At 41.7% G+C, this 21293-nt stretch overlaps 1 protein-coding gene across 2 annotated transcripts in view; it reads left to right on the top strand.

The window, feature by feature from the left end:
• The window catches only part of LOC109875909 (EGF-like repeat and discoidin I-like domain-containing protein 3), a 201535-nt gene that overhangs the window by 111728 nt on the left and 68514 nt on the right, over positions 1-21293 (top strand). For both annotated transcript variants that reach the window (XM_020468355.2, XM_020468347.2), the window contains one exon: positions 10544-10725. In XM_020468355.2, the coding sequence (XP_020323944.1) occupies positions 10544-10725 (182 nt within the window). The remainder of the gene's footprint in view (positions 1-10543; positions 10726-21293) is intronic.

Genomic DNA, 21293 nt, shown 5'->3' with positions numbered 1-21293 from the left:
ACGCACAATTACCCTTTTTTAAATAGATTTTTTATAAGCATCTATATGTAAATTACAGCAACACACTGGATACCATTTCCACCAGCATTGTTTGGTCTCTTTGACGCACTCGGAGCTACAGTTCTGATTTCCCCTCATATCTTTGGTTTTGTTTGAATTTGAACTGATTCAAGAGCAGACAAACGTGGACTTTTGGAATCAGGCGAGGATTGGGAGCCTTGAACTATTTTCTAACCTGGCTTCTGTGTTTCGGCCAAAGCCACTGCTTAGAAGAAAGCTGTTTGATGGATTAGTTCAAGTCTGTACTCGCCAGATAGCAGAGTCCTTTTCCAACAGAGAGAAATGTCACTACAAAGTGCCTCAGCATTTACAGTCTGTAAACAACTTCATCTAGATATGCACAAGAAATCAACATCTTTATGTTTGCATTTTGTGAAGGCCCCAAGTGTGAAAGTTCATTTTTTACGTTATCATCATGAAATAGTCGCTGTCTGAACAATTTCTACTGGAGCAATAACAACACTATTGTATTGTAGAGCAGGGATGGGCAACTTTAGTGGGGGTGGGGGCCACAAATCTGAACTCATCATGAGGGGGCCGCAGTGGTCCACAGATCTGCACACCCACATCCACATGCCACCAGAGCTGACCCTTGCCTTTTGGGGGCCCTAAGTGAAATGTTGTTTTTATGAATCTTTACAATATAGCCAATTTTGACTTTGCAGCTGGCTCATCTAGCGGAAATCGCTCAGTTCTGCCTCCAGGACAAAACTCATCCCAATAAACGTCAACCTGCTCTGTGAAGCATGTGGAAAGGAAATCCATAATAACGTCTTTGAAATACATATCATCCATGTGAATAAACCAACCAATAAACTAATTGCCCGAGGGGCAAAACTCAAGGGCTTGTCATTGTAAATCAATCAGTTGAAAAGCAATTATTGGAAATGAACAACTATACAACTATACACACATTCACTAATGGCAATGACATAGGGCAACTAGAGTGTCAACCAATTGAATGCCTTGAACCGAAAAATGTACAAATATAAAATGTATACCTCCAACCAGACCAAGTGCAAACCCTGTCTTTGTTTTGGATAAAAGCTGGAGATCAGAGGTGGAGAAATACTTATTCAACTCTGAGCTATTCTGAGAGCAGTAGGGTGAGAGAGGGAGTACCAGAGATGTTTATTTTCTTATTTCCATGGCTGCACAGAATGAGAGGACTGCTCACTGTCTCTCTCATCTTCAGAAGTGGCTTGTTTTTCCAAACCCTGGAGCCTGTTGGCTCAAAAAGACCTTGTTCATTCATTAAGCCATTTCTGGGAATTTCTAGGAGTTCAGTTGGGACTCACGCTGGTGAATGCCCACTGGCAAAGTGTGTGTGCATGCACAGGTGTTTGTTTGTGTGTGTGAGAGCCTGCATCAAGCCGGTGGACATTCACAGGAAATTAGTCAAACTTAACTTTTTGAATGTTAGTGCAATCATATTCACACCTCAGAATGGGTTTTCATTCTCTCCCCAGTCCTCCAGTCTTCCTTCTCATTAGTATTGCTGCGGTGGCCTTAATTTCAGTGTGGCTCTAATTTGTTGGGGCTGTAGGTAAGCCTTGTGGGAGATTTATTCAGCTGTCACATGGTAGCGATCTTGGTGTTAGGGATGTGTGTGCTGTCGGGGGGGCTGAAGCATGCACAGGGAGCAGCAAGCTGAGGCCTAGGGCCTTCAGCCACATCTGCCCTGCACTGAAGGACGCATGGCTGGCAGATAGATCATTAAAGGAGCCCTGTTATCTCCACAAGGTGAACGTTGCCACAGAGTTGCCGTAGCATTGTTATAGCATTGCTGCTAGGGTTGCTGCTAGGTTTGGTAGAGAATTGCTACAAAATTGTTACAGTGTTTCTACACAGAGTTGTTACAGATTGTCTGAAGCAACAGTATTGATAAAGTGTTGGAGCATTTGCTAAGGCTTAGTTGCTACAGTGTTTCTTCAGTGTTATAGAATGGCTTCCCTGGCAGTACAGTTGGGGGGGTTGAACTGGACTAGCGCTTTAAAAAAAAATGTTTTTAAATATGCTCAACTCTAGTATCTCTGGTCACAACACTAATTCGGATATCTGGCATTAAAATGGCATTATAATTTAAACAAAATTGTGGTTAATCATATCAGCTATACATTAGGACTATTATACAAATCCAGGTGCTATATCGAGTCATAACATAAAGGGTAGGTAATGTCAAGGGGGAAAAACATGCTAAAATAAATCACCCTTAGAAGACAAGTTCTTTGTAGTGAAGATTGAATAACAGAATATAGAGAGCGACAGGAAACGAGACAAAAACAAGGCATATTGTTTCGACATTATTGAACTCTGAGTTACGGACGCAGCTCAGGAAAAGAATCCTTGTTAAAACTTGTCATGAATATAGGTGTCATAAGTTTATCCTGTGATGTGCTTTTTTTTATTCCACCCAAACCGTCTTTTGATTGAGGGATGAAAGGATGAAGAAAAAACAGATTCCCTGCTCTGGCATAACAAGATTGAGAGGGTTTCTGCAGTGTACCTCAGAAAGGCAGCCTTTGGTAAACATTAGTATTCATGGCTTTGAATCCAGAGGATTGGCCAGAGATTGCCAACCTGCAAATGAAATTGGGATTGTATGTCAACACAATGGAGCATTAGCAATGCTTAGCCATCACTTTAATATTAATCTTTGATAAGACAGGTTCCCTCACCGGTCCCCTCAAACCATTTCATTCTTTTAGTTAAAATTTTAGCAAAGAAGCTATTTCTTCTCCCCCCAAAAGGATAGGTTATTTTCTAAATAACCTTTTTCCATCAATAGTTTTCTGTTTGTAGAGGCAGACGACCAGGCAAAGCTGACAAGAGCACAGATGGAGTTGAGATACCAGATTTGAGCAAACACAAAAGCCTTTTGGAGACACTGACATCGCTCACTTGCCAATGTACTCATTTGCTCTTTCAATGGATTGACCTTCTGGCATGCCAGGAGAAGTTCTTACCATACTACCCCTAATATACAGCATGTGGACTTATGACCATATGACACATAGGGTGTTTCTCAAAATGCATACAACCGTGCTCCGAGCACGGAGGGTCGGAGTATGAATCCAAATCAATGTATGCGAAACGGAGCAAGGAGGGCACTTCTCGAATGTGTACTCTGTTTATACATATTTTGAAGCATGCATCGATGCAAGCTTCAACGGAAAGTATACACAGATATATGACGCAACAATGTAAAAACACATTTTCTTGAAGTCAATGAGCCATTATTTGAGTTGAAGCGAGAGAATAAACCTCCGGCTTCGGAATGAAATATTACGAAATTACATCTCGTATGTTGCCTGACTACAATATTTTATCTTGATAATTTAATAAATACATGCTGTGCTAATTTTGGCATGGTTACCTGCCTACAATACCCACTGTGTAGTGTGGATAGGTCGTAAGCCCATAGTAAGTCAATAGAGCTAGCTAATACTATTAGCTAGCCAGATAGCCACAAAGAATTGTTAGCTAGCTACCCACGAATAATCTACTTTGGATTACATTGGTTTTAGGTCATATTTGCCTGTTTTAATGTCTGGTTAGCAACATTATCACAATTCACATATTAAGTCAAATGTTTGCTTTGTATATATCGTTTCATCTTTATTGCCATTATCCTAGCTAGAAGAAGGAATGTTCTTTGAATGGATAAGTCCATAGTAAGTCAGTAGGGCTAACTGGCTAGCTAGATAGCCACGAAGTATGGACCTACCTTGGATAATGATCTACCTTGCATAACATTAGTTGTAGATCATTTTTGCCTGTTTAACTGGTTAGCTGGCTAGCTAGATTACGATTAAAATATATCTAGCTAATAATTATGAAGTAAAATGTTTGCTTAGTGTATATCTTGTTTCATCTCCATGTTTGCCATTGTCCTGGCTGGAAGAAGGTTCAGTGAATGGGGAATGCGAGTGCTTCTCAAATTAAATGTTTTTTTTACTCCTTTTTCTCCCCAATTGGTAGTTATAGTCTTGTCCCATCGCTGCAACTCCACTACAGACTTGGGAGAGGCGAAGATCGAGAGCCATGTGTCCTCCGCCACAAGGAGTCACTAGAGTGCGGCCTGCCAATCCCTCCCCTAACCCAGGCGACTCTGGGACAATTGTGCGCTGCCTCATTGGTCTCCTGGTCACGTCTGGCTGTGACATAACCTGGTATCAAATCCGGGTCTGTAGTGACGCCTCAAGCACTGCGATACAGTGCCTTAGACTGCTGCGCCACTCAAGGAGGCCATCAAATGAAATGTTTTATGCGTTCTCCACACTCTCGTCTTCACAAGAACATACTCAAGAGAATGCACTTGGAGCATGAAAGTGTGGAGCACAGTAGTATGCATATTGAGAAACACCCAGAACATACAGTCTATGAGCTGTTTGATGATGAATCAACCAGAGAAAGAGAATGGAGTGAGTTATCAGACTGGAATACAGACAGGGATGGTGTCCCCAAGGCTGTCCACCACTCATTACACACACACACACACACACACACACACACAAAGAGAGAGAGAGAGAGAGAGAGAGAGAGACTCTTCCTGAGGACAATCCTCAGACATCACCGGCTCCCTGCTTCCCTAGCTACGTTGTTACAGCAACTGGATCTACTGTTGGTGTTGTTTTCAAAATTGCCATTGCGTCTCCCACAACAGTGTTTATTACTTGATAATAAGGGTCTGAGACTGAGGAGCAGGCCGTTTACTTTGGGCAACTTATTCATCCAAGCTACTCAATACTGCCCCCCAGCCATAAGAAGTTAAAGATTTCATCCAGGCCTGTCTGTTTGACTCCAAGTACCTTGATTGCTGTGGTGATAATCCTTCTCAGCACATTTCTCTGGCTGACAGTGGAATTGCCAAACCAACAAAAAACACAAAAAGTTAAAGTACTCTCAATGAAAGACTTGTAAAACAGAGTCAGTATAGTACAATTAACACTGCCACCACCATGCTTCACCATAGGGATGGTGCCAGGTTTCCTCCAGACGTGACGCTTGGCATTCAGGCCAAAGAGCTCCATCTTGGTTTCATCAGACCAGATATTCTTGTTTCTCAGAGTCCTTGGCAAACTTCAAGGTGGCTGTCATGTGGCTTTTAATAGGCCTAATTGGTGGAGTGTTTGTCCTTCTGGAAGGTTCTCCCATCTCCACAGAGAAACTCTGGAGCTCTGCCAGAGTGACCATCGGGTTCTTGGTCACCTCCCTGACCAAGGCCCTTCTCCCCCAATTGCTCAGTTTGGCAGGGCAGCCAGCTCTCGGAAGAGTCTTGGTGGCATAAACTTCTTCCATTTAAGAATGATGGAGGCCACTGTGTTCATGGGGACCTTCAATGCTGCAGAAATGTTAGTGTATCCTTACCCAGATCTGTGCCTCGACACAATCCTGTCTCTGAGCTCTACGGACAAAACTGCAATATTCTATGTTTCTCAGAGTCGTGGCTGAACGAGTACATAGATATACATCTTTCTGGTTTTTCTATGCATCATCAAGATCTGATCTGTCACCTGTTCAACTAGAGGTGACAACACTCTAGATTACCTTTATGTCACACACAGAAACACATACAAGGCCCTCCCTTACTCTACCTTGGGAAAATCAGATATTAACTCTTTCCTCCTTCTTACAAGCAAAAACTCAAACAGGAAATACCAGTGATGCCCTCAATATGGAAGTGGACCGATGATGCGGATTCTAAGCTACAGGACTGTTTTGCTAGCACAGATTGGAATATGTTCAGGGATTCATCCTATAACATTGAGGAGTTTACCACATCAGTCACCGGCTTCATTAATAAGTGCATCGACAACGCCGTTCCCACAGTGACAGTATGCACATACCCCAACCAGAAGCCATGGATTACAAGCAACAGCCGCACTGTGTCCTGCTTTCAAGGAGCGGGACACTAATCCGGACGCTTATAAGAAATCCGACTACAACCTCTGAAGAGCCATCAAACTGGCAAAGTGTCAATACAAGAGTAAGCTCAAATCTCACTACGCCGGCTGACACACGACGGATCTGGCGGGGCTTGCAAACCATCACCTATTTGAAAAAGGGAAACCCAGCCACCAGCTGTCGAGTGGCGTGAGCTTAACATAAGAGTTAAATGCCTTCTATGCTCTCATCCATGCATAAGAGCCCCATCTGACATCATTGACATGTTCAACCTATCCCTGACCCTGTCTGTAATACCAACTTGTTTCAAGTGGACCACCGTAGTCCCAATGCCCAAAACACCAAGGTAACCTGCCTAATTGACTATCACCCCGGAGCACTCATTTATAGCCATGACATGCTTTGAAGGCTGGTTATGGCTCACATCAACACCATCATCCCAGACACACTGGACCCACTCCAATTTGTATACCTCCCCAACAGATCCAGAGATGATGCTATCTCTATTGCACTCCAAACTACCCTCACCCACCTGGACAAAAGGACTACCTATGTAAGAATGCTGTTCATTTACTACAGCTCAGCATTCAACACCATAGTCCCCTCCAAGCTCATCACCAAGCTCAGGACCCTGGGTGTCACGTTCTGACCTTTATTTCCTTTGTTTTGTCTTTATTTAGTATGGTCGGGCGTGAGTTGGGGTGGGCAGTCTATGTTTATTTTTCTATGTTGGGGTTTTGAGTTCAGCCTAGTATGGTTCTCAATCAGAGGCACGTGTCGGGAGGAGGCTGAAATGATTTGGCATTTGAGAGCATCTTCAATGGCTGCATCACTGATTGGTGCGGCAACAGTAAGGCACGCGACTGCAAGGCGCTACAAAGGGTGGTGTGTACAGCCCAGTACATCACTGGAGCCGATTTCCCTGCCATCCAGGATCTCTATGCCAGGCGGTGTCAGAGGAAGGCCCAAAAAAATGGTCAAAGACTCCAGCCACCCAAGCCATAGACTGTTCTCTCTAATACTGCACCGCAAGTGGTACCAGTTCACTAAGTCTGGAACCAACAGGAACCTGAACAGCTTCTATCCCCAAGCCTTAACATGCTGACCAAACCGCTCGCACGCCTGTAGGTGCTATCTCGCGCATGTCGATTTTGTACCCCCACACCAGACACGACCAAAACACGCAGGTTGAAATATAAAAGCAAACTCTGAACCAATTATATTAATTTGGGGACAGGTCGTAAAGCATGAAACATTTATGGAAATGTATCTAACTAGCTTGCTGTTGCGAGCTAATTTGTCCTGGGATATAAACATTGGGTTGCTTCTTTTTACTGAAATGCACAAGGTCCTCTACTCCGACAATTAATCCACAGATAACGGTAAACAAAATTAGTTTCTCGTCATCTTTCCTCCTTCCTTCAGGCTTATTTTTCTTCTTTGCACTTTATATGGCTGTTGGCAACCAACTTTACGCTCATCTTTCAATCATCCACATGGGTATATGCTCCTAAAATCCAATGAGGAGATGGCATGTGGGTATATGCTCCTAAAAACCAATGAGGGGATTTGAGAGGCAGGACTTGCAGCGCGTTGAGCGTCACAAATAGAATGATGTTCTATTTTAGCGCCTGGCCACGCAGACACTCGCGAGCAGTGTGGGTGCAATGATTGAATAACATGTATGTGTATATTTATTTAGCAACTCTCGCGCATGCGACGTGTCTGGTCTGGTCAGCATGTAAGACTGCTAAACAATTCTTCTAAATAGCTCATTTAATGGCTGCCCGGACTACCTGAATTGACCCTTATTTGAACTAACTCTCATACACTGACTCTATACACACTGGACTCTACCCAAACACTCACACATACTTACACTGACAACCCAACACACACATACGCACACACAAACACACACACACTACATATACCACACACACATACAGTATAACATGTGCTCACATGCATACTGACGCCCCCCCACACACACCCCCACACACACTTTCACACTTACGACATACACTGCTGCTACAGCTCAGTCTATTATCTATCCTGTTGCATAGTCACCTTACCCCTACTATGTATGTAGCTACCTCAATTACCTCGTACCCCTGCACATCGACTCGGTAATGGTACAGTAGTCCCTGTTACAATAACAATACTTGTTTTTGTTATTCACTGTGTATATTTTTCCTTTTGTCACTATTTCTATTTTAGAAAATGTATCTTTATCTTAACTCTGCATTGTTGGAAAAGGAACTCTAATTAATCATTTCACTCTTAGTCTACACCTGTTGTTTATGAAGCATGTGACATACATTTTGATTGATTTGATTTTGATTTGAGACTTCACACGAACAGAAGTTAGACCATCTCTCCAGATCTTTTGAGGGGTCTAAGTTACTTTGGACAGCACTGAGTTCACAAAAATTGGCTGAAAGGGAACAGGTGTGGAAACATCCTAAGGGTGAGCAGTCGTAAGAAGCTTTTTACCTACCCAGGTCTTAAAATTCATCCTCAGTTAGAAAAATACATAGCTGTAATTATGTGCAATTATGTGAAGTTGGTGACTGAAGAAAAGCACTCATCACAGACTAAGCGTACACAGCAGGTCTGAAAACACATGACACCTTCATGCTTAAGCCTAGCTCGATGACATGCTGGTTTATTCGCCTAAGAAGAGTGCCTCTACTCAGCAGTGTTTTTACACAGCGTGGAAGCTCTCACCTAATATTTAGCAGTCATGCATAGCTGTGAGTTGGGGACACTCGAGAACGCTGTGGGCAAAGGCCTTAAAGATGCTTTGCAAAGCAGTGTCATAGAAGCCTGTTATTGCACGCTTGAGCAAAACACTAAAAATAGAATTAAGCCCAAAGTAGTTAGAGAAGCACTAAAACCAGGGGTACAGACAAAGCTGGGCTGTTCCCCCTTTTAACCCTTCCAGTCCCCCGCAGGGTTCCCCTTCACCTGAAACACAGGGGTGGATGGTTGATATAAAGCACATTGAGTTGGTCTATTTTGAAAAGAGAATGACATTTTGTTTTTGTTTGATATGATTAGTCAGACAATCTGAAATGTTCTAGTTGCATTACATATACAAAGCGTCCATTATTTGTTGTGGAGTTGCATTTGAAGAAGACTAATTTACGTAGCATAACTGCATTTCTTCGGACGATAAATCAAACCCAAAGCGTACAGTTATTATTGCTACATGGTCAAATCGTTCCATTCCCATGCATCATGTCACTCTAATTGACTACAGCGTGAGGTAGGTGGAAACTTACAAACTGTTGTGTTCTTTGAGAGCAAAACAGATGTTTTTGCACACAGACTAGCAATTATAAAAAGGAGAGAAGGTGCTAAACACCTGACAGTCGAGGGCTGTTGTGTGTTCTTGTTAAAATCAAAACAATTCTGTTTATGCTTCCAAGTACTGATGGAAGAGCAGCCAAAATGTGCCATTCCTTGGTTCACATTCACTCACTGCGATGGGCATGTGAGAAAACTACAGACAGTATGTAGCTCATTTTCGATTTGTTTTCAACTCTCACATGTTTTTAATGAATATTTGTAAGAATTTCTGGGATGAGGCCCAATTGTTTGATTTTGCTTAAGAAATGACATATTTGACACGGTGTGCATTATAATGGACACAATAAAAGGAAGCACTCCCAAGTTCAGCACAAGAAGCATTTTGTCTTTGAAAAGCTTTGGCAGGGTATAAAATCCACAGATGCGGCTGTTAAAATGCTGCTAAAGTACCTGGACATGCTGCTTAGCAGATTCTCAGTAAAAAGGATTCTTACACTTTGGGTGATTTCATTAGAGCCATATTGGTGTCATGCCTCTCCACTTTAGCTCTGGAGCATTGATGGTATATAAACCCTGCTTGGGTCTGTTGACTGTGGTGATGATGTTGTCCAGGCAAAATAGTTGGAGTTCCTTTGGAGCCAGTCTGAGGGCTCTCTTTTTGATGGAGGACTTAGAGAAGAGACCCATGGCTCCTGTGGAAGTGGATGGGTTGCAGGATGACCAGAAGGGCCCTCTAATTGAGGACTGTGTCATAGTGGAAACATTGAGGATGTCCTGGAGATGAACCAGATCAATGACACCAGTTTGATGAACACGAGTCAAGGTGACCTGACTCTTTTCGACATCAAGGACAGGATTTCCATGGGAGAGAGCAGCAAAAAGATACGATTACAGTTAGCGAAGGCAAAAACTCAGTGATAATGACCGAGACTCTGCCTGATGTAACGGAGGGGAGCCCAACCATGAGGTACATCTTGTTCTGAGACAGATGGACATGGACAGAAAATCATGGACTGAGGAAGGAACATTGAAAAGCAGCAGTGCTGTAGAGAATGGGACGGTGGACCATCAGATTATTCCTATGAAGAAAGAATGCTGCTCCCATGGTGCACACCTATACATATGCCTTATTAAAATATTCATGTTCTGAACAACCTCTATCTTAAACTCACTAGCCAGATAACTGTGAAATGTATGATTGCAAACATATTTCATCCTTTATCTAACCCTATGCATGTCTGTTTTTGTTCTGTCCTCTCAGAATGCTCTGGACCACTTGGCATGGAGGGGGGCATCATCTCCAACCAGCAGATAACAGCCTCATCCACCCACCGTGCTCTGTTCGGCCTGCAGAAGTGGTACCCCTACTTCGCGCGGCTCAACAAGAAGGGCCTGGTCAACGCATGGACGGCTGCCGAGAACGACAGATGGCCCTGGATCCAGGTAAGACTCAGATACCAGCTGGGAGAGACGAGTCACTCAGGTTACTAGACAGGGACAGATGTGCCCACTAAAACTCCTCACACACCAGAGCGAATGTTGATCTGAGACGTGTGTGTACATCTGAATGTTGGCATCAATGCACTATTAACTGGAGTTTAGAAAGTCAGGATTTGTGACGTACTGTATCTGTTTTTAGAGTTTAAGTTACAGTACTTATATTATGCTTGGGTCCTATTTCAGGTACTATTTTTGCTTGTGGTGTGACATTACAGTTAATTAGTGTGTCAGTTGACTAGTGCCACAGTGCTGATTGGGTTTAGTGGCAGATTAAACAGTGAGAGCTGGACAGAACAGCTGTTGGTTCCACTCCTGTGTGTATTACCAGTGGGGTTGCTGGAGCGAATCACAGCATGTATGTGCTAAACCTCTGCCGTTCTTTCGTTCTGAAATGCAAATAAATATCCTTTATCAGACCTACACAGTTATGTACTCCGAGATTTGTCTCAGAGGTGCCAGTTCAGGCATCAAAGTGTCTGTTTAGTTGGATTCGTAATCGCAACAATAGGTACATTTCACTGTGAGAATATTGAAAGCAGTTAGTGAAAGGAAATTATATAATAACTATCCCATTGTGTCTCTAACAATAGACATTGATTATGGATTTATTTTTATTATTTTTAATTTTTTGTCCCAAATCTATGTTATAGATCACAGAAATTAAAGAGAGCGATAAACAGAAAGGGGGGCGAGAGAATGTGTCAAAGAGGGATAGGAGGAGAGGGTATATAGACAGAATGATCAAAAGAGATTATCTGAGGAGAAATACAGAGTGAGAAAAGACAGATACATGCATGAAAGGTGAGCGAGACTGAGAGAGAAACAGAGAGAGAGAAGTTTATTTGCGTTGTTTTGTAACATATATTTTTTACTTATTTTGTACATAATGTTGCCACTACCATCTCTTATGACCGAAAATAACTTCGACATCAGGACTGCGATTACTCACCACGGAATGGCAGAATCCTTTTTTTCCTTTAACGAGTCTGACGAGCCCAACGCGAATTATGTACTGCAGGCCCAGATCCCCATGATTTGCATGATGAGGAGGCGGAGAAAAAGTGGCCAGAGGGCAGGCTTCTTTCTGAGAATTCGTAGGCAATCGAATAAACCCCCACTTCCTTCCATTCTGCTAGCAAACGTGCAATCTTTGGAGAATGAAATCGATGACCTACGCGGAAGATTAAACTACCAACGGGACATTCAAAACTGTAATATATTATGCTTCACGGAGTCGCTGGCTGAACGATGACACTATCAACATACAGCTGTCTGGTTTAACACTGTACCGGCAGGATAGAACAGCGGCGTCTACTAAGACAAGTGGGGCCAGACTATGTATTTTTGTAAATAGCATCTGGTGCACGATATCTTAGGAGGTCTCGAGCTATTGCTCACCTGAGGTAGAGTATCTCATGATAAGCTTTAGACCACACTATCTACCTATCTACCTATTTTTTGCTCACCCAGAGGCGCCGCTCCTAGTAGCCGGGGACTTTAATACATGGAAACTTAAATCTGTTTTACCAAATATATATCAGCATGTTAAATGTGCAACCAGCGGGACCACCTTTACTCCACACACAGAGACGCATACAAAGCTCTCCCTCGCCCTCCATTTGGCAAATCTGACCAAAATGATATCCTCCTTATTCCTGCTTACAAGGAAAAATTAAAGCAGGAAGCACCAGTGACTAGATCAATAAAAAAGTAGTCAGACAAAGCAGATGCTAAGCTACAGTTCCTTGGTGTCCACATCACCAACAAACTAAGATGGTCCAAGCACACCAAGACAGTCATGAAGAGGGAACGACAAAACCTATTCCCCCTCAGGAGAATTTTGCATGGGTTCTCAGATCCTCAAAACTGTTCTACAACTGCACCATCGAGAGCATCCTGACTGGTTGCATCACTGCCTGGTATGTTAACTGCTCGGCCTTCGACCGCAAGGCGCTACAGAGGGTAGTGTGAACGGCCCAGTACATCACTGGGGCCAAGCTTCCTGGCATCCAGGACTTCTATACCAGGTGGTGTCAGAGGAAGGCCCTAAAAATTGTCAAAGACTCCAGCCACCCTAGTCATACACTGTTCTCTCCTGTTCTCTTTGCTACAGCACGGCAAGCGGCACCAGAGTGCCAAGTGTAGGTCCAAGGGGCTTCTAAACAGCTTCTACCCCCAAGCCATAAGACTTCTGAACATCTAATCAAATGGCTACCCAGACTATTTTTCATTGCCCCCCTTCCCCCTCTTTTACACCGCTGCTACTCTTTGTTGCTACTCTACTTGAATAACTCTACCTAAATGTATATATTACCTCAACTAACCGGTGCCCCCGCACATTGACTCTGTACCTGTACCCCCCTGTATATAGTCTTGCTATTGTTATTTTACTGACACTCTATAATTGCTGGTTTCTTTTATGTCTTACCCTTATCTGTATTTGTTTTAAACTGCATTGTTGGTTAGGGGCTCGTAAGTAAGCGTTTCACTGCAAGGTTGTATTCTGCGCATGTGACTAATACCATTTGAAGACAGAGTGGAAGGGAAAGGTGAGCAAGGCAGTGCGAAAGAAGACAGAGAGACACATGGGTGGAAGGGAGAGGTGAGCGAGACCGACAGAGAAACAGAGGGAGCGAGAGAAAAGCAGCCAAGCGCATGGAGCATATAAGACAAATCTGAGATGACGTGGCGTCATTAAAGCCAAACAAACCACTGAGGTGGTTTGTTGGGCTTTAATGACGCCACGTGGGATAATGTTGGGGATTCTGTGGCGCTCTGGCTTCAGGAGAGGGGCTCTGGGTAATTGGGACATGAGTAGAATGGTGTATACTTCTCTCAGCGCTATGGGGTTTTAGGCTCGTGGGCGGTATGTTCTGAAAGTGTGTGTGTGGGTGTGTGTGTGTGGGTGTTTTGTGTTTTCCTAGTGTCAGGGCCAGCCCTGTCATTGTGTCAGGTTTAACACACCAGTTCTGTATTTGGCTGATGATTTATTGTATTGAAAAGATAGCCAAGTGACCGCTCTAACAGTGGAAATATATGGCCTCAATGATTGAAGGCAGACGAGATCAGGTGGGACCATTCTAGCAAATGAGAAGGCAGATATGTATGTGAATGAACAACATGCACAACAACTAAGTTGTTTTTGTCAAAGTTGCCAGAATTCCACATGTATCCACTTATATCAGTACATTTGTAACAGCTTAAACATTATGAAACTTCTATTTGATCAAATAAGCCTTACTTAATTTGACACTCATGACAGATTTTGGGTGGAGTAAAACCTCTCGCTTCACCTCTTCCTCTCTGCTCTGTATTATTGAATAGCAAATAAATCAAACAGACAGTGTCATACTTTTAATAATACTGACATTGTGTATTTACACACCTTTTGTGGTTGTATTTCCAAATGTATTGTATATATAACTGTATATATAACATTTTATAACTGTGTGCCTGTGTTTGTGAGCCTGTCTGTGTTTCTTCACGCGTCTCTTTTTGTAAGGGAGCCTGGATTGTCCTCATTAGGGCTCACACACACACATGACATTGCTTCGCGACACTCCAGGGAAATATGGTGTTGGCGTGACGTTGACGACATACCTCTCTGGTGGTTCTTGGATGAATTGAGATGTGACGATGTGATATGCATGTCTAAAACAAATACAATCACTTGTGAATGCTAACAGGGTTAGGCTATAGATGAGAAGAGAAAGTGTTACTTTTCATTGAGGGGATGCAGCTTCTACTGCTCTACTCCACTCCACCCTTAAAACTCCAATGTTTTGGAAATGCAAAGCTCTGCATACAGTCATTGAAGAGTTAATTAAAAGTGAAAAAAGCTAATCACCACCACTTGCTTTAGTACTTTAGAACAGCCATGGCTTGGTATTTGTGTCATGGTTTGGCATTTATAGACATTTACTGATATGTCATGGTTTACGGACGCCCTTAGTAAGAGTCAAAGTTTGTAGAGACATTAAAGCATTAAATCATTATTCACGTTGCATTATGAGCATTTTTGGACAGGAGTTGTATTATGCTTTTACACGTGCCGTATATTGTGGGAGCTAGGAAATGTCCCTCTCTGGTGGATCTCGTCCTAATATCTGAAGTCCTGCACTCGGTTGCCCAAAAGCATTTTAAGGCTACGTTCATCGTTAGAACCTTTGGAGGAGCATTATTACATCTCTGTTTCCCAACCATCAGTTGCTTTTGAAAACACTTGTTATTTAACGACTGCCGCAGACCACTCGTAGAACAGCGAAGTACATTGTTAGATGTTTTTCTAAGCACAAAATCTCCGCTAAGCACAAAATCAACATGTTTATCTGTATTTCTGTGACCGCCGATATCTTTAGAACTAATGTTACAAGTGACTACAAACACAAAGTTGCCCATTTCTTTGCAATACAAGCAAAGGATATAAAGATCAGTGGCGGCTGCTTAGGGGAGGACGGCTCATAATAATGTCTGGAACGGTGCACATGTAATGGCATCAAACAAATTGAAAACATGTGTTTGATACCATTCCACCTATTCCACCCCAGCTATTACCACAATCCGCCCTCCCCAATTAAGGTGCCACCAGCCTCCTTTGATAAATGTTTTAAATGAAATCCGAGATGACTGTATAAAAAGGTACATGCAGTATAGGCTGCATATATCTATACATTTCAATGATATAGAAATCAAGTTCATATTAATTGAATTGAGTTTTATGTAGCCATTTGTACGTCAGTCTTTTTTTACTCTATATATTTCATGATGTGTAACATGCACAACGATGCACAAAATCTTGATTTAGTGCATTATAATAGGTTAAGCATTAGAATAAACCGCCTCAATATTTGTAGCCAAAGGTGATATCATCTCTCTAGGACCTGATCTGTCAATGGTATTGTGGAATAATTCTAATGTTAAATTGAGATTGGAAAGTGAGAAAGCTGATCCGAGAACAGTGCTTCCTTTCTTTTGATCCTATCAGTATCAACAGATGCCTCAACAATGCCCTTAGAGAACGTTCACCCATTCAGCATCGTTCACACTCTCTTAAACTTTAGCCCCACCCATCTCTTTAAAGGTTGATCTGAGTGTTCTGTCCTAACAACAGCAGTCAAGCACACAAGCTAACAGCGAAACATTGGCTAGCTTGCTAGCTACTTCCAGACACAAATGAGAGAACACCTCACTGACCATTTTACTCGCCATAGCAGAGCAGGTTAGGCTGTTTTTATTCTATCCAGAGTGTTGGTGACTGCAACTGTACTGCTGGCAACAATTTACACTTTTTTTTGCCAACGTTTACTGACACCGGCCATATTCAATGGGTGTTGAGCATTCGGAAACTTGTCAGTTATTCTGCACTCTGGCACACTCAGACGAGAGTTCTTGAAATCGGAGTAGATAGCCAGAGTGAATTTATCAGCTACATCTATCAACAGTTGTCGCATTGACATTCTATTGAAATGCATACATGCATAGTGGAGTCTTTTGTTAAGACATGTTGCGAGCTAGCAAGCTAAACAATGAACCATAATCCCAGCTCATGACGTTACTAACCTGCATGAATCTACAGGTAGCTAACCAGCCAGGTTCAATTTTAGCTAGCTAACATTAGGCTACAACTAGCAAAGCAAATGGCTTTGAGATATGAATAATAAGATCATAGACGTAACATTAGCTAGTGAGCCAGCCAGCTAATGCTTGCTAAATAGATAACAGTACACTTTAACTTGGAATGAAAATGACTCTCTGTCAAAATTAGAAATGTGTAATATCCGAAAATGTAGCTAGCTAGGCTATCTTACCCGTATACATCATGGATGGATGCTTCTCCCGGTCACGGATGCCATGGTTGCCCTTATTTTGAAGATGTAATCCGGAGACAGGTGTTTTCTCCATCTCTTTAGCTACCATAATCTAATTCCACTTATTTCAAAATTCGGTCTTCCAGAACAACACTTATGCAGTTCTACTACGCAATATATATTTTTTAAAGCCACGTCAGACAGGATTACCTACACATACTAACCAGCTCAAATAGCCAGAAATGTGCTATATGGCAGATCAATCCGAACTCATCTCTGGGCATGTCCAGCCCACTCATTATCTCAGCCAATCATGGCTAGCAGGAAGGTTCCTGTCTTTTTGTGTGTTAAACTAACTAGACTCATAATTTAACATTTTTATTTATATTTACAGATGGCATACAAGTTTGTTATTGAGGCACAGGTAAGTTCACATGTTCCAAAAGGCATTTCTAAGTACATGTTCAAATGGCTCTCCTGTGAAGTATTGACATGCGACATATGCCTAGTTTCCTGAAACGAGTCACATATAGGCAAAGGAGAAGGGGAATAAAGCATGCAAGATGAAGAGCTTTTTTTCATCACACAGGGGTTCTTTGCTTGTGTCAAGGACACAGGTCAATCTGATGGCCACAATGCTGGTAATTCCCTCCCCAATTACACCCAATCTTGATTTGAGAGCATAATCAACTCTGAATATCTATCCAGCTGATGTGTTTTGGGCCCGTTGTGTTTTTTATTTTTTTATGTTGCAGATCGATTGTAGCTTCCATCAATTTAATTGTCTGTATCAATTCCAATTCCAATATTTGTTTGTAATTATTACAGTACCAGTCGTAGGTTTGAACACACCTACACATTCCAGGGTTTTTCTTTATTTTTACTATTTTCTACAATGTAGAATAATAGTGAAGCCATCACAACAATGAAATAGCACACATGGAATCATGTAGTAACCAAAAAAGTGTTAAACAAATCAAAATATATTTTTATATTTGAGATTCTTTAAAGTAGCCTTGCCTTGATGACAGCTTTGCACACTCTTGGCATTCTCTCAAACAGCTTCATGAGGAATACTTTTCCAACAGTCTTGAAGGAGTTCCCACATATGCTGAGCGCTTGTTGACTGCTTTTCCTTCACTCTGTGTTCCAACTCATCACAAACCATCTCAATTGGGTTGTGGAGATTGTGGACGCCAGGTCATCTGATGCAGCACTCCATCACTCTCATTCTTGGTCAAATGCCCTTACACAGCCTGGAGGTGTGTTTTGGGTCATTGTCCTGTTGAAAACCAATTATAGTCCCATTATGCGCAAACCAGATGGGATGGAGTATCGCTGCAGAATGCTGTGGTAGCCATGCTGATTAAGTGTGCCTTGAATTAAAAATAAATCAGACAGTGTCACCAGCAAAGAACCCCCACACTATCACAACACATCCTCCATGTTTCACGGTGGGAACCACACATGCGGAGATCATCCGTTCACTTACTCTGCGTCTCACAAAGACACGGTGGTTGGAACCAAAAATCAGATTGGTGTCCTTTAGTAGTGGTTTCTTTGCAGAAATTTGATCATGAAGGCCTGATTCACACAGTCTCCTCTAAAAAGTTGATGGTGAGATGTGTCTGTTACTTGAATTCTGTGAAGCATTTATTTGGGCTGTAATCTTTTTTTTCCATTTTATTTAACCTTTATTTCATCACTTTAGTCAGTTAAGTCAGCAGTTACAATGACTGCCTACCAAAAGGCAAACGGCCTCCTGCGGGGACGGGGGCTGGGATAAAAATATATATATAATATATATATATAGTACAAAATACATATCACGACAAGAGCGACAAGACAACATAAAGAGCGACCTAAGACAACAACATAGCAAGGCAGCAACACATGACGACACAACATGGTAGCAACACAACATGACAACAACATGGTAGCAACACAACATGATCATTTCTGAGGCAGGTAACTCTAATGAATTTAATCCACTGCAGCAAAGGGAACTCTGGGTCTTCCTTTCCTGTGGCGGTGCTCATGAGAGCCAGTTTCATCATAGTGCTTGATGGTTTTTGCGACTGTTCTTGAAGAAACTTTCAAAGTTCTTGAAATTTTCCGGATATTGACTGACCATGTCTTAAAGTAATGATGGACTGTCGTTTATCTTTGCCTATCTGAGCCGTTCTTACCGTAATATGGACTTGGTCTTTTACCAAATTGGGCTATGTTTTGATGTCTTTGCTATCTACAATGTAGAAAATAGTAAAATATATAGAAAAATCCTGAGTAGGTGTGTCCAAACTTTTAACAGGTACTGCATATGTATGCACATCTTTTTTTTGTTAATTATTTTCCACTAACACTTCCACCCCTCCCCTAATGAAAACTAATGAACAACAAGACTTAGGCTTCTACTTCCAGGTTATACATACTATATACATTTTACAGACACAATCTATTTTACAATAGTTATCTTTTGTTTGTTTTTAACCCTATCCTTCGGCTACCCTCGACCCCTCCCATCTACAGTTGAAGTCAGAAGTTTACATACACCTTAGCCAAATACATGTAAACTCAGTTTTTCACAATTCCTGACATTTTATCCTAGTAAAAAAATCCCTGTTTTAGGTCAGTTAGGATCACCACTTTTATTTTAAGAATGTGAAATGTCAGAATAATAATAGAGAGAATGATTTACAGTATTTCAGCATTTATTTATTTCATCACATTCCCAGTGGGTCAGAAGTTTACATACACTCAATTAGTATTTGGTAGCATTGCCTTTAAATTGTTTAACTTGAGTCAAGCGTTTCGGGTAGCCTCCCACAAGCTTCCCACAATAAGTTGGGTGAGTTTTGGCCCATTTCTCCTGGCAGAGCTGGTGTAACAGAGTCAGGTTTGTAGGCATCCTTGCTCGCATACACTTCTTCAGCTCAGCCCACAAATGTTCAATAGGATTGAGGTCAGGGCTTGGTGATGGCCACTCCAATACCTTGACTTTGTTGTCCTTAAGCCATTTTGCCACAACTTTGGAAGTATGCTTGGGGTCAGTGTCCATTTGGAAGACCCATTTGTGACTAAGCTTTAACTTCCTGACTGATGTCTTCAGTTGTTGCTTCAATATATCCACATAATTTTCCTCTCTCATGATGCCATCTATTTTGCGAAGTGCACCAGTCCCTCCTGTTGCAAAGCACCACCACAACATGATGCTGCAACCCCCGTGTTTCACAGTTGGGGTGGTGTTCTTCGGCTTGCAAGCCTCCCCCTTTTTCCTCCAAACATAAAGATGGTCATTATGGCCAAACAGTTCTGTTTTTGTTTCATCACACCAGAGGACATTTCTCCAAAAAGTACGATCTTTGTCCCCATGTGCAGTTGCAAACCGTAGTCTGGCTTTTTTATTGCGGTTTTGGAGCAGTGGCTTCTTCCTTGCTGAGCGACCTTTCAGCTTACGTCGATATAAGACTAGTTTTTCTGTGGATATAGAAAATGTTTGTACCTGTTTCCTCCAGCATCTTCACAAGGCCTTTTCTGTTGTTCTGGGATTGATTTGCACTTTTCTATTCTCCTAGTTTCTTCAGATTGTAAATTAAAGATACAATATTTTGCTAAAAGTATTATTATACTATTGATCGATTGACTAGGACTTTTCAAATCACCCAGTAGTGCTACCTGCAGAGTAAGCGCCAAGGTAATGCTGCAATTCTTCATCCATTCCTGGACCTGCGACCAAAAGCAAGCTACATATGGACAGTACTAAAACAAATGATCTAATGATTCTGTCTCTTCACAGCAAAATCTGCAGAGCTGGAATGGTTGTATCCTCCATATATATAACATTATATTGGTTCCAAGAATGTTGTATAATAATATTAATTTAAAAATTCAAAGTTTTGATTCCGGCGTCTTTTTGGGTATCAGTTCATAAACAATGTGCCTTGGAATCTCTCCTCAACTACTTTGCAATCTATATGGCACAGCTGTTAATATTTGGTCCTTGAATTAAACTCATTCAAATCACCCAGCAGTACTATCTGTAGAGTTAGCTCCAGGTAAATGTTACAATTGTTCAGCCATTCCTAGACCGCAACGAAAAACAAGCTTCATATGGACAGTACCAAAACAAATTATCTAATGATTCTGTCTCTTCACAGCAAAATCTGCAGAGCTGGGATTGTTGTATCCTCCATTAATATAACATTATATTGGTTGCAAGAATATTGTAACTTGCAACTTTCTATTGCTTATTTTAGAAATAGCATTATTTTATATTTGGAGACTTAATGGCTTTAATTGCATCTAGAAGTTCCTCCTCTGTTAGTTGGCCAACACATGACTCTTTCTGTACAGCTGTTCATTTTACATTATTCATAGAAAAAACGTTATGGATATAACTTCGGTTAGTGGAGATGGAGGAGACTGAAACGAAAACATATGTTAAAAGTACTTTGCTTCCTATATCAAAATATTGTTTGGTGAATCATGGGTGACGCCGTCATTTCTTACAAGCTTCAGTAAAAAAAAATTGGTAGCATTTCTATGTTGAAGATTAAAAAATGTCTTGTCATTGTCCTTTAACTTTCAGCACCCATTGTGCTTCACATTTCTCTTCTGCAACTCTGAGGATATCAAGGGAGTTGTATGTTGAACTTTATTTCTGTATACACAGGTTTTGCAAGTGGTTTGGTTGATTTTGGTGGT

The sequence above is a fragment of the Oncorhynchus kisutch genome, linkage group LG3 (genome assembly GCF_002021735.2).
Source record: "Oncorhynchus kisutch isolate 150728-3 linkage group LG3, Okis_V2, whole genome shotgun sequence".
In the NCBI taxonomy this organism is placed as follows: Eukaryota; Metazoa; Chordata; class Actinopteri; order Salmoniformes; family Salmonidae; genus Oncorhynchus; species Oncorhynchus kisutch.
This window is presented reverse-complemented; position numbering and strand designations above follow the sequence as displayed.